At 38.9% G+C, this 13942-nt stretch overlaps 2 protein-coding genes, 1 long non-coding RNA gene and 1 pseudogene across 3 annotated transcripts; 3 read left to right on the top strand and 1 right to left on the bottom strand.

The window, feature by feature from the left end:
• Window positions 1-697: 697 nt before the first annotated feature.
• LOC147476577 (uncharacterized) lies at window positions 698-1306 on the top strand. The gene has a single exon (XM_086585773.1). It carries the CDS (start codon window positions 698-700, stop codon window positions 1304-1306), a length of 609 nt encoding a protein of 202 aa, XP_086441899.1.
• A 2324-nt stretch (window positions 1307-3630) lies between these two features.
• Window positions 3631-3996, top strand: LOC147476576 (uncharacterized). Its single transcript, XM_086585771.1, has one exon. The coding sequence runs from the start codon at window positions 3631-3633 to the stop codon at window positions 3994-3996; it is 366 nt and encodes a 121-aa protein (XP_086441897.1).
• An 804-nt stretch (window positions 3997-4800) lies between these two features.
• LOC147476575 (uncharacterized) lies at window positions 4801-7341 on the top strand. Its single transcript, XR_015209543.1, has 4 exons — window positions 4801-4882; window positions 4998-5073; window positions 5542-5616; window positions 6973-7341. It is a non-coding gene; the product is annotated as an uncharacterized LOC147476575 (long non-coding RNA).
• A 6136-nt stretch (window positions 7342-13477) lies between these two features.
• On the bottom strand, window positions 13478-13942 carry LOC147476574 (ethylene-responsive transcription factor 11 pseudogene; annotated as a pseudogene).

Here is a 13942-nt window from a genome sequence, read left to right as displayed (position 1 = left end):
GTCCTTCAGATCGATTCTTATGCTGAGGTTGTGAGAAGGGCTCAAGGTATTGAAAGAGTGGATGATCAGTTATTGCTGCAGAGGCAAGAGGTTGGAAAGGTAAGACAGTCGGCATCTCAGGGTAGGCAGGATACGGGAAAGAGGCAGATTTACCAAGGTAGTGGTTCAGGGTCGCAACAGATGTATAGGCGGTCATTCAAGCCGAGGCACCACGTGGAGGGCACCCGGCATTAACGGGGGGTTTGAATGTGGTTAGGCCAGCACAGAGTCTACCAGTTGCGAGACCGATGAGTGGATCACAGAGGCCACCGCGGGTACCTGCTCCTTCTCAGACCAGAGCACCAGTGCAGAATTTGAGGCCTCAGGGTCAGAGAGCTAGATTGCAATCTGTAATACCACGAAAGTACCGGGGAGAGAGTGTGGTTTTAATTGCGGTGAAGCTGGGCATATCAAGCGGTTTTGTCCCAAGTCCACTTCAGGGGTGGAACAGAGTCCACAGGGCAAGGTGTATTATCTAGTGCCAGAGGAAGAAGTTGTGGATCCTGCATCAGCCCAAGAGGAAGCCACGGTATATAATGCTATGGGGGCAGATATCAGTGCTACCGATCAAGTGGTGGAAGGTATGATATGTTTGTTTACTCATAAGGTGCATGTCTTGTTTGATACGGGTGCTACTCATTCCTTCATTTCTAAAACTATGGTGGAAATTCTTGGGTTGGATGTAGTTAATACCGGGAGGAAGCTTATTCTATCTACTCCTCTAGGAAAGAAAACTATGTTCTTTGAAGTTTGTCACCATTGTGTAATAAAGATAGGTGATAGGGAGATGATAGTCGATCTAACGGTGATGGACCTAAAAGATTTCGATGTCATCGTAGGGATGGATTTGTTAGGGAAGTATCATGCCCATGTAGATTGTTTTGCCAAGACAGTGACGCTTAGAGTACCGGGACAGCCTGAGGTTGTGTTTGAGGGGATTAGAAATACGGTATCTCGAGTGGTGAAGGCCAAGTCTGACTTCAAGTATGATAGATACGGATTGTTAGCTGGTCTTAGTCTCCAAGGGCCGAAGTTCGAATCTTCCAAGCTTGTTCCTATAGTTAGTGAGTTTGCGGCAGTGTTCCCAGATGCATTGCCGGGATTGCCTCCCTGGCGAGAGATAAATTTTGTAATAGATCTAATGCCGGGAACGTCGCCTATTTCGATGATTCCTTATCGAATGGCTCCTCTCGAAATGAGAGAACTCAAGTCCCAGTTAGATGAATTGAAAAGATTGGGGTTCATAAGGGAGAGCCAGTCACCTTAGGGAGCACCAGTGTTATTTGTGAAGAAGAAGGATGGGTCATTTCGGCTATGTGTGGATTATCGGAAGCTGAATAATGTGACTATCAAGAACAAATATCCGTTGCCTAGGATTAATGACCTGTTCGATCAGTTAAGGGGTGCCAAGTATTTTCGAAGATAGATCTCGAGAACAGGCTACCATCGGATGAGAATTGAGAAGAAGATATCTGAAGACGACTTTCCGCACCGGCTAGGGCATTTTGAGTTTTTGGTGTTACCATTTGGATTGACCAATGCTCCAGCTGCATTTATGGATCTCATGCACCGAGTGATGTGGAAATACTTAGATCAATTTGTTATCGTATTCATAGATGACATCTTGATTTATTCCAAGACTAGGGCTGAACATGAGGAACACTTGAGGATTGTTCTCCAAACCTTAGTTGATCATCAGCTTTATGCCAAGTTTAGCAAGTGTGAGTTCTGGTTGAATGAGATGAAGTTTTTAGAGCATGTTGTATCGGAGAATGGAATAACAGTTGATCGTTCAAAGATAGAGGCAGTGAATAATTGGCCGAGACCGACGTCAGCGACGGAAATCAGAAGTTTCTTGGGATTGGCAGGGTATTACCGTCGTTTTGTAGAAGGATTCTCTAGCATAGCGTCGTCCTTAACTAGATTGACACAGAAGGATGTGAAGTTTGAATGGACGGAGGCATGCGAGAAAGCTTTCCAAGAGCTAAAGACGCGATTGATAACAGCGCCAGTTTTGACTATTCCAGATCCGGAGAAGAGTTATGTGATTTATACTGATGCCTCTAACACTGGGTTAGGATGCGTTTAATGCAAGAAGGCCAAGTGATAGCGTATGCGTCTAGACAATTGAATGTCCATGAGAAGAATTATCCTACTCATGACTTGGAGTTAGCGGCGATTATTCATGCTCTAAAGATATGGAGGCATTATGTGTATGGTGAGAAGTTTGAGATATTCTCTGATCACAAGAGTCTCAAGTACTTGTTCTCGCAGAAAGATTTGAATATGAGGCAGAGGAGATGGGTTGAGTACATGGAGGACTATACATTCACATTGCAATACCATCCGGGTAAAGCAAATGTAGTTGCCGATGCATTGAGTAGGAAGCGAGAACATGTTTGTGCTCAGATGATGATGAAGGAGTGGCAATTGCTGGAGTCTGCTGCTTCTTATGGTTTTGAAATCACGGGGAATGGAAGTGGAGATCCTCAGAAGTGCTGTTATTTAGCACAGATGACAGTGACGGCAGAAAACACCTTAGTCCAGGAGATTGTGAATGCTCAGAATACATCGAGGGATGGACCTAGGTACCGAGGATATGTGAATAATGCTGAGGATGTTGATTGGGAAAAATCCGGAGACGGAAGCATCAGATTCAGAGGAAGAATTTGGGTACCTTTTGATCACTCCTTGCGGAATAGTATCTTGAAGGAGGCACATAGATCGAAGTATACCATTCATCCTGGTGGTACCAAAATGTACAGAGATCTGCGTCGTCAGTTTTGGTGGCCGGGCATGAAGCGACACATTGCGGAATATGTTAAGAAGTGTGCCACATGCATGGCGCGGTGAAAAGCCGAACACCATAGACCACCGGTCTTCTTAAACCTCTGGAGATTCGGAATGGAAGTGGGAGAATATAACCATGGATTTTGTATCCGGGTTACCGAGGACCCGATGAGGGAATGGATTCTATATGGGTCATTGTTGATAGATCGACCAAGTCCGCCCATTTCATACTGTTAAGACTACTTACTCTGCTGAAAAGGTAAGTAGAATCTACATGTCGGATGTCCGAGGTTGCATGGGGCACCATTATCTATAATTTCAGATAGAGGTACTCAATTTACGGTTCATTTTGGAGAAGTCTTCAAAGGGAATTGGGGACCAAACTGAAATTTGATCTGACATTTCATCCATGAACCGATGGGCAATCGGAAAGAGTCATCCAAATCATAGAGGATATGCTTCGGGCTTTGCGTGCTTGATTTTTGGGGTAGTTGGAAGACTCATTTGGCATTGGCTGAGTTTGCTTACAACAAAGTTACCAATCTAGTATTGGTATGGCACCGTTGAAGCGTTGTATGGCGGACCTTGCGAGAACACCTCCGGAATTGAAACCGAGATAGTATTATGTTGGGGCCGAGATGGTTAGTGACACCACCGAGAAGATTAGAGTGATAAGGAATCGGTTGCTCACAGCCCGAGTCGTCGAAAAGCTATGCAGATAGGCGTAGGCGTCCCCTTGGAATTTTATGAAGGCGGGGTATTTACGAAAGTATCTCGAAGAAGGGAATTCAGAGATTCGGGATGAAAGGGAAACTTGCACCTAGATATGTGGGACAATTCCTGATTATTCAGAAGATCTCTGAGCTAGCTTATAAGCTCGAGCTACCAGAAAGGCTATCACGTGTCCATAACGTGTTCCATATCTCGATGCTACGTAAGTATGAGCCAGATCCACTACATGTTGTCGATTTGGAAACGTTGGAGTTGGAAGAAGACATTACCTATTCGGAAGGGCCAGTTCAGATCCTAGATGCGAGAGAGAAGAGATTGAGGTCTAAGGTCATTCCATTGGTAAAGGTCTTATGGAGAAATCACAACGTGGAGGAAGCAACATGGAAGAAGGAATCTGATATGAGGCAACAATATCCAGAATTGTTCGAGAACTAAGGTATGATTTAATTTTGAGGACGAAATTTTCTTTTAAGGAGGGTAGGATGTAAAGTCCTGAATTATTATTAAGGGTATTTGTGTAAATTTCATATCAAATCTAGGGTCATTTATATAAATTGGTCGTCGGGTTTATTTTTCAAACGTACGTAACTGGATGAAACTTAACTCCGACTCATAAGTCACGTTAGGTAAGCGACCATAGGCGAAAATTTGACCAAAAATGGCGGTTAGCGGTTTTCTGCGTGCGAAGCTTGCACGAGTTAACAGATTACACGCATGATTGGGTCATCATTATAGCATGCGGTGAGAAAGAATATAGAAGATTAAATTTAGCGGGATGGGCCGAAAAAAAAATAAATAAATAAAAAAAAATAGTCAAGACGCTAAGTCGAATTAGTGGGGGTTAGCGTTAATTAGGACCTTAAGCTTAATGTATTGGGCTTGGGCCTAAATATATCGGCCCAAATAGAAAAAAAAAGAAAACGAAAATCGCGAAATAGGAAAAAAAATCGGCCAAACCAAAAATCGCGAAACCATTCTCTTCTTCCCCAATTCGTTACTAAAACCCTAGGAGAGAGAAACTCCCTTCTTCCCCAAATTCAGTGATTCAAACCAACAATTTAAACACCCAAACATAAGAAATCGTGAATTCGAGTGTGGAGATGCAAGAACTCTTGGAATTTTGTCGGATCGCAGAAAAAGGTGAGTGCGATTTCGTATCTATTTGATAATTTGATTTAAATATTGATGGAATTGGATATATTGATTGTAACTGAGTGTATTGGGGGTGTTGAAGGTCAGCAGTAGCAGTTGGACGAGCTGGAGGGGAGTGAAACAGTGGTGGAGCCGAAAATTCTTGGAGTGCGTCGGGTTTTCGCGAAAGGTTAGTGAATTTCGCCTACAAATCGATAGTGTAAACTCGATTTCGAGTTCATTAGTGGTATTGGAAAGAAAAATGATAATAATAATTGGAATTGGTTGTTGAATGAATGCAAAAGAAGCTGGTTTGGAGAGGAGTGAGTTGAGCGATATCGGTGGAGCAGCAAGCTAGGAGCGATTTTGGTTGCTGACTCGGTAAGAATTTTAAATATTCAATCTATTTTAGAGCATTGATGCTAGTTCACACTTGTTTAAGATCACGGCGAGTATCGAGTGAGTGAGAAAAAACACCCACTTAGTATTATTGGATTAAATGTGAATTGAAGAGTGGAATTTGTTGTAGTTGGAGTTGGGAAAAAAAATCATAATAGTTAGTAAGATTGATAGATATGATTGGCGTTGACGTGCGGTCCTACAGTGGCTGTAAATGACTACAGAGCCATCATCATAGTAATGATGCGTAAATGGTGCGTAGCTCATTACTTGGTAGTTAGATGGAAATTTAACCGAAAACAAAATTTTAACGTTGAGAAAGAATTGGGTTTTGATGCTATCTACAAAACCAAATCCTTAGCGTCGAGATTCTTTTCGACGTTCGTAGATAAGAATTTTCTCGTTAGTTTGATAAACTCTAACGACCAACGTATACATCTGATGTTATAGGAGTGATCTCGAGTGAAATTGATTAAGTGGGCTTGATTCGGTTAAGTGGGCTTGAGGAGAACGGAGCTTGCTAAGGTAGGAACCTACATACCAATATATGTCTGCTTATTTTCATGCATGATTTGAATTGTTTAAATAGGAAATAGATAGTTGCGTATCAACCATGCATGTATATATGATATTCATGTTTTGCACTGTATTTCCTCGATATAAACTGTATATATAGATAGCTTTCGTGTGAAATGGTTGTTTTTGGTAAAATCGGGGTAGCGGGGATTTGTTTTCTTTATTAAAAGAGAAAAACTGGTTTTGGGAAGGGTTCAAGGCCGTGTCACCGATGAGAGGAGAGACAGAGATGGATTTTGTATCTTGGGTGAGGATTACCCGGTTGTTTGTAAATATGGGTGAGGTTCGGATTGTCCCCGGGATAGAGTTAGTTGTTATTTTACGATGATTCGCCGTTTGGGAATCATCGGTTATTTATTACTATGACCGCCCGTTGGGGAGTCATAGGTGTAATGCGTGATCGATGGGGAAATCGGGGAACTCACACATCTGAGATCAATAGTTTTAAAAGAAAAACTAAATATGTATCTATAGTATTTGGAAAACAATCGGTATCTGAAGTATATATATAGATATTACTATGCTTATCACGAGGGGATTTAGAAAAGGAATTGTGAATTCCTAAAAAGAAGGAACTGTTGTCGAAATTTCGGAGACGGCAGTTCGCTCTAGGATTCCAACCGTGGTGTACACCTTTCGAGGTGGTGGGCCACCTTTAAAGGGATGCATCCTTTGGATGTAGTCCGGGAATTCCTTTTCTACTTTTCTAGATAACCATGCTTATGCGTGTCATTTGTATGGTGATTAGCTTGTGTGGGGTTACATGCTACCTCGATGAGTTTTAGGCAGAGGTGAGAGTTTAGTCCACTCACGGATGTGTCGGGATCCCGGCGTCTGCGATCGTCGAGCGGTTGACCACCGTAAGTTAGGTGACAGCCCGTATGGGGGTCGTGGTCATAGGGCCCACCGAGCCCTAAAAGCTTTGGGGATTTTTGTGTCTGAAACAACAACAAACATTCGACTCCCTGCCGGTAAAATCAGGAAAACAACGGTGCATGGTTCACACTGGGAAGTACTGAATCGAGATTGCCTGTGACTAGGGCTGAGTACCAGTTGTACCCTCACCATTCTAATAGGATGCAGTGGCCACAATAGTTGTATGATGACTGTGAAAACTATATTTTGAATATTAAAGAAGCATGCCGATATGATTTATGCTAGCTAGTGATTTATTGTATAGTCACGATATTTGGATATTATTATAAAAACCTGCATGTTTTAAATGTTTTGTTATAAGTAGTCTAGTATTGGTTATGTGCGTTTCTACTGGGCATAGTTGTTTGCTCATCCTACTTAACATTTCAGACGAGCCAGTTGCGGAGGAGGCTTTTCCTAACCCTAGCGATGAGGGTTATGGGGATTTGGGAGGATTCCCTTATGCTTGACGAGAGACAGAGTCAAGTTTATATTTTGGGCTGTATAGAGATAATCTAGGTTATTCTTTTGCTGTATATAATGAGCATAGCTCTTTTCTTTTGGTTGTATAGTAAGAGGCTAGTTCCTTTGGTTGTATATACAGTGAGCTAGGCCATCTTGATGTAATAATCGATGTATTTAGCGACGGTTCTCCTTGTTTTGTAGATATACCATCATATCCCTGTAGTATTTAAAGTTAGGAGTAGTATGTATGGTTGTTGGATATATATATGGTTGGAAGAATGAATTATGAGATGTCCAGGGATTATGATAGGTTTATGACAGGTTTTAGGGTTTACGAAGGTCGATTAAACAAAGGAAACTCTGCCAAAATTTCGGTAGAATCGGGATGGTGTCGGCCTCGAGATTCACTCCTCGTCCTCGGGATGTGTGTGTGTGTGGGGTCTCGGGGCGTGACAGATGTCCTGTACAATTTTACCTGCACAGATACTGGATCGAATGGAGATTATCAGAAGATCTTTTTTATGGGGCCATACACCAGAGACAAGGAAACTACATTATTTCCCGTGGAAGTTAGCATGTATGTCAAAGAATAATGGAGGGCTGGGAATCAAGGAACTACAGTTACAAAATTATGTTTTATTAGCAAAGAAAGGATGGGATCTTCTGAATCCAACATCATTATGGGCTCATCAAATGAAACAGAGGTACTTTCACAACTCCAGTTTCTTGAAGGCGGAAGTCAAATCTACTTCATCGGTTATGTGGAAGAGGATCGTGACCACGAAAAATTATCAATCTTTGGATCGGTCCGAAGCCGGGGAATGGTACTTCTATTAAGGCATGGGAGGAAAAATGGATTCCACATTCGAGGAATTGCACGAAATTACTCGAAACCACTTGATTTGTCCTTTTCACTTTGTTTTCGACTTCATTGACATGGATACTAATACATGGGATTGGGAGAGGTTAAATGAATTTTGGCTGTAGAATATGTGGAGAGAATTGTTTCCATACCTTTAACACCAAATGAGAAGGATACTTTGATCACGGAAATGGGAGGATAATGGCGAATACTCGGTGAAGTGCAGATATGATGGTTGCATTCAATTGATTACACAATGAATGATACTTTGGATCGGGATAACAATTTTTATAAACAGGTTTGGAAGATGAAAGTCTCATTCAAACAAAGATTTTTCTTATGGCAATGCTTGCAAGATGTCGTCCCAACAGCGGATATTTTGGCATCTCATCATTTTCAAGTTTATCCAGAATGCACCATGTGTGACAGCTTTCCTGAAACTCAAACTCATGTTTTCTTTGAGTGTTCCTTTTCTAGAGCTATTTGGTGTGGAACAAATTTTAGTGGCCTCGTTGATCAGAGGAATATGAATGTTGGCAGTTTTAAGGACCAGTTACTGTGTTTATTAAAATACATAAGGACAATGCAAAATGGGGAAGTGCAGTGCTGCTATTTTGTTGGGGTTTTGTGGATTATTTGGATCGCGAGAAATGATACAAGGTTTCAAGGTAAGCGTCTGATCCATCTCGATACATCGCCAGAGCCTTGAAACACATACAGCTGGTTATGGAAGTCATGTTCGTCCGGAAGCATAAGGAAAAAAAAATGCTTGTTTATATTAAATGGTTTCCACCCAATGAAGGCATGGTTAAACTGAATACAGATGGGGCTTCTATTGGGAATCCAAGACATGCAGGGGGAGGATGTATTCTCAGGGATTCTGCGGGTCGTTTTATAATGGGAGCTTCGATACCAATTTTCTTCGCAACCAGCAATGAGGCGGAATTTGTAGCTCTATTATATGGACTTCAAATTGTGGTAGAAGCGGGATATATGAAGGTGGAGGTAGAAACCGATTCTCAATTGCTATATAAGGTTTTAAAGGATGAGAACTTGAACTGTCATTGGTTACTAGCTCGAATTATTACTCAGATTAAGATAGTCTTTGAGTAACTTCCAAGAAGTGCACTTAGGTTGGGTTTATCGGGGAAGCAAATGGTGCTGCAGACGCTGGCTGGCATCGCAGATCTGTGGATCAAGTAAAGAACTTTCGTTTGTCCGCGAATCAATCAAATTGTACACCTTTCACTGGACCCTTTCGAGACACTGTCTTTCCTTCCGCTTTTCACCAAATGCGTGTGGTGGCATCAGCCGCCAATGGTTGTAAATATGCAAATTCTTTATGATGTATTAGGATTATGTAAAGCAAGGCCCAAAATTTCGATATCGGTTAATATATCAGTGTACCCAAAAACCGAGATATATCGGATATCTCGGTTTTTTTGGTGACCAGTCCAAAGTTTCTAAAATATCGGATATCTCACCGATATATTTCGATTTCGGATATCTCGCCGATATATCTCGGATATTTCGGATATTTCGAAAATTTCAATAAATAATTGGTCAAAAAGTCAACTGATATATATTGATTATCTCAGAAATATCGATTATATCGGCGATATAAACTTTCATATCGGAAATTCCGATATATCTCGGAAAAAAAGGGGTTCAATATTCGGTGGATATATGTCGGAAATATCGATATCGGTGTACCAATTTACCGAGATATATCGGCGAGATATCGGATATCTCGGCGATATTTTGGGCCATGATGTAAAATACGTTTGGTGGTCTAATAAAAGGTTAAATCTTAAAAAAAAAAAAAAAAAAAAAAGTATTTGAGCCTCGCGCAACCTGCGAGCCCTCAAGATTATTCTAGTCCCAAACTTTGCCACTAGTCCACTGTTAACCGGATTGGTCAATGTCTTTGAATTTTAACTCTGATTATAAAACTCGCGCTGTAGAACTGATTTAGGGATCTTTTATACCAGGCTTCTCTTTCAACTTAACTTTAAAAAGGTGACGTGGTCCTCTATTACGAGGCCCTGCATTGTGATGCCCTCGCTATATTAGATTTATCTGCTTCTAGAATCTAGATTTCATTTGTGTGGTTTATGCAGTGATGACATAGTCAAACACCAGCATTCCTCCTCCCAACAACCTCTGATATGTCTGATTGCTTTACGTGTCAAACAGACAGTGGATTAACATTTGATAAGTCGCCAAAGCAAAACCACTTTGCAGCACCTTGAATCATTCATTAGATTTTGTCGGCTGATTACTTCACGTAATCAATTGTTGTTAAATGGCACTATTGGGCCTTCATCCTTTCTTTGGTAGAGCCCACTTGGATCTTCCCTTAGATCCGCGTTATTTATGTCCCAAATTATCCAGAGTTCCAATGATTCTTCTAAAAAAAACAGGAAAATTGTGGTGGTGCCCAAATGCCTTTAGTGCTTTTCATTAAAGTATGAAACACATAACACATTGCGGCATATTCTAAAATTAGGAGAATCAGAATTGAGGATATCGTTAGGCTAGCTGGTTAGGACAAGTAAATCCAATTACGCCACCAAAGATAATAACCATTATTACCAATCAACACGGCAATGAATTTTTTCTTCAACCTTCAAGACCCTAGGATTCTTTTCTCTCAATTTTACATTAAAGTTTATTAAACTGTTGATGTTTAAGTCCCATGTAGAAGAGTCCTAATCCATGCATAAAACCGCCAGGACGGATAGGACTTTGTTCGAAAGTTAAAACATAAGTATACTGTGTATTGGAAATTTTTTAATCTTTTTGCAACAGTTTTATGAAACTCTAAGTTTGGTGATTGACATGCCCAAAGCAAATTAAACTCTGCATACGAATCTGATCATACCAACATCGTAAAATACACTCTTTACTCCACAAATCTTATATATATACCGTGGCATTTTGTACATGACTCTAACATCATCTAATCCGTTCAATGCATTTAAAAGCATCCTCAAAAAGTTAAAAACAGTAGTGTTACACGTGGTGTCGCAATTCATAGTGACAAATAAATAGGATTATTCAAAAGAAACCACTTTTAAAAAACAATAATTCAACAAATAATATATTCTCGAAACAAAAGTAGATAATGACATTGCAGGCGGCAGCTACAAAAACAAAGTGACCAGTCAACTAAACTCAAGTGATGTTATGATGGGCTTATGAACTTACATATGCATTCATCACCAGTACATGACATCTCATGCATGCATGGCATATACAAAAATATCGGCAATGAAACGGCGCCGTTAAATAATGACTACATGTTCAGCTGCTCCTAGGGCTGTTAATGGGTTTTAAATTCCGATTCGAACCAAACCGATAAAAAATAGTTTGGATTTTACTAATTTGATTTATTTTCTATCGACTCAAAATCGAACCAAGCTGATAAAATATTAGTTTGATTTCAGATTTGCTCTCCACCAAACCAATATGAATCCAAACCGATAAAATGATATTTTAATAATATTTATAATTAATTTTGTATATATTTATCAATTATTTGATTGAAATTAATTAATTTAATTTAAAATTTAATTAATTTTATAATTTTCGGTTCAGATCGGTTTGGATTGGATTCTGTTTGCAATATTTTTTATCGGTTTGATTTGGTTTCGGATTTCAAAATTTCTTATTAGTTCGGGTTTGAATTTTCCAGAATCCAACCCAATACAGCCCTAGCTGCTCCAGTGCTCCCTTCATGGTCGACCGTAAGTAACCGTCAAAGGAAACGATGACAGAGCGTGTTGATTAAAGAAAACGCTTTTTTACTAAGAATCCTGACGTTTCGCCTGCCGACATATTCGTTTTTAGGGCCCACTTATTTTTTTTTCTCAGAACAGTAAGCAACAGCAGAAACAAAACGCCACGTAAAATATTTCAAAATTTGAGGGGGGCCATACTTGTAGCAGAGATTAATGATAGTGAAGTATCAGAAAAACAAAGAAATGTAGGACCCAAACCCCTTTTTTGCGTGACGGCCGTCCACTATTAACACACTGTATTCGCTTTATTAGGTGAAGACTAGTCAGTAGACTTGCGTGCATCTAAACTCTGCAAAAATAAATACTAGCTGCCATTTGTGCTTGGGAACTTTCTTTGATTGACGATGCTGAGAATGAGGAGTGAGACTGACTTGAGGGTAAAGACATATAGTATTAAGTTTGAACCACATTATAGCCTTTTCTGTAGATTTTACATGTATATATATATATATTGTTGCAGTTATAAGAACGAAATTACGTTAGTTGGATTTAGAATTTAGAGAACAATTCTGGAATGTTGAATCTTCAGCAAAAACTGAAATGTTGATTATACCTACTGCTTGTGGATAAGCTATGTCAGCGATATAATCAAACAAATACAGAAGGGTGGTCCATGTGGGTCAGTGGTGTACCATCAAGTCCACAATGCCGGCATTTCATTGCCACATCTTTTTAATGAATCCAAGAGTCTCATTCTTCAATCATATATTCATATATCTCCGAGGGGGAGTCACATATTAAAATTACATATAACATAGAAATATAGCAAAATCTCATCTGAATAATGTTAAATTTGTCATTTCAAATTTCAACTCTGGTTAGTAATTTGGGACATCGTAAAAATACAGTACATAAATAATTCATGAATTATTCAGTGACACAGAAAAAACAATACTATAAAAAATTCACAATACGACAGTTATATAGTATTTAATTAATACACATTTTAAATATTTAGTTATAAAAATTTATAATATTATATTAGTAAATATTAATAATAATTATCATTATCTACAACATAACAAATATATCTAAACAATTTAGTTACCAAAATATTAAAACTAATTGAACGGTCCACATAGATACTTTTATTTATTTGTTTTTAGATTAAAATTACAGTTAAAATTTCAAAACACCTGACAATTTAAATATTGTCAAAAATAAATATAAAAACAAAATTTTTATATTAATTTATTACTATAAATATAAGAGTGGGGACTAAAATAAAAGTAAAAATATAAAAAAGTAAAGGTAAAAAATACATAAAAAAAAATATAACAAAAACACAAAAATTCGTCAAAAATTGCAAAAAATTATACGTTTCAAAGCATAAAATCGCCGAATTATTCTGAATCTTTAAAATTTTTGAAAATATTAAATGTATAACCCTTCGAAAATTCGACCACAAATAATACGGAGGATTGCTAACAAGGATTTCAATAGCTCAAAACTTGAGTGGAAACGGATTTTTCTTTCAATATTTATATATTTGCTAAATACGATAAAAAAAATTTAACAAGAACCCAAAAAAAGAACCATACTTTCGCTGCTAATCTACATTAAAAGCAAAATTAGAAAGGTAAACAAGTCCGATTCATCATTAACCAAGAAGATTACAAAAGATTATATCTACTAATCTACATGATTACATCTGATTTTCTTGATCACTTGATTAATTCACTTATGCAAATTAAAGCTAGAAACCAAAAAACAGACAAACTTCATAACAATTAACAACTACTTTCTTTCAACTGGACCACAGAGATTAACTACTAGTTTGAGGAGGTGGTTCATTCAAATCAATAGACAAACCACGTCTAACACTTCCAAAAACAACAGACCCAACCACCACTCCATCATTATTATTACCACCCTTCACATCCTCACATCTCTTAAGAACACTAGTGTGCAAAAACTCATGACGACCAAGAACTAAACCATTTGAATTATTACCACCATTAGCATTAACCCAAGTTTCAGACGAAAGATTAAGATCTAAAGAAAGTTTAGTTGAAGGTGGTGGTGGTGGTGTAGGAGGAAAGTTAGTTCTTGCCTTTGGACCTCTAAGTGATCTAGCTGCACCATCATAAGCTAAAGCAGCTTCTTCTGGTGTATCAAATGTTCCTAACCATACTCTTGTTTTCTTCCATGGATCTCTTATTTCAGCTGCATATCTTCCCCATGGTCTCTTTCTCACTCCCCTATAATGCCCTTCTCTTGATGAAGCCAT

The sequence above is a fragment of the Coptis chinensis genome, chromosome 9 (genome assembly GCF_015680905.1).
Source record: "Coptis chinensis isolate HL-2020 chromosome 9, ASM1568090v1, whole genome shotgun sequence".
NCBI classification, from domain to species: domain Eukaryota; kingdom Viridiplantae; phylum Streptophyta; class Magnoliopsida; order Ranunculales; family Ranunculaceae; genus Coptis; species Coptis chinensis.
Note: the sequence above shows the minus strand (reverse complement) of the source record. Positions and strands in the feature narration are given on the sequence as shown.

Bases quoted from the DNA above. Each gene is read 5' to 3' on its own strand.
- LOC147476577 (XM_086585773.1), top strand. From the start codon at position 698: ATGGTGGAAATTCTTGGGTTGGATGTAGTTAATACCGGGAGGAAGCTT.
- LOC147476576 (XM_086585771.1), top strand. From the start codon at position 3,631: ATGAAAGGGAAACTTGCACCTAGATATGTGGGACAATTCCTGATTATT.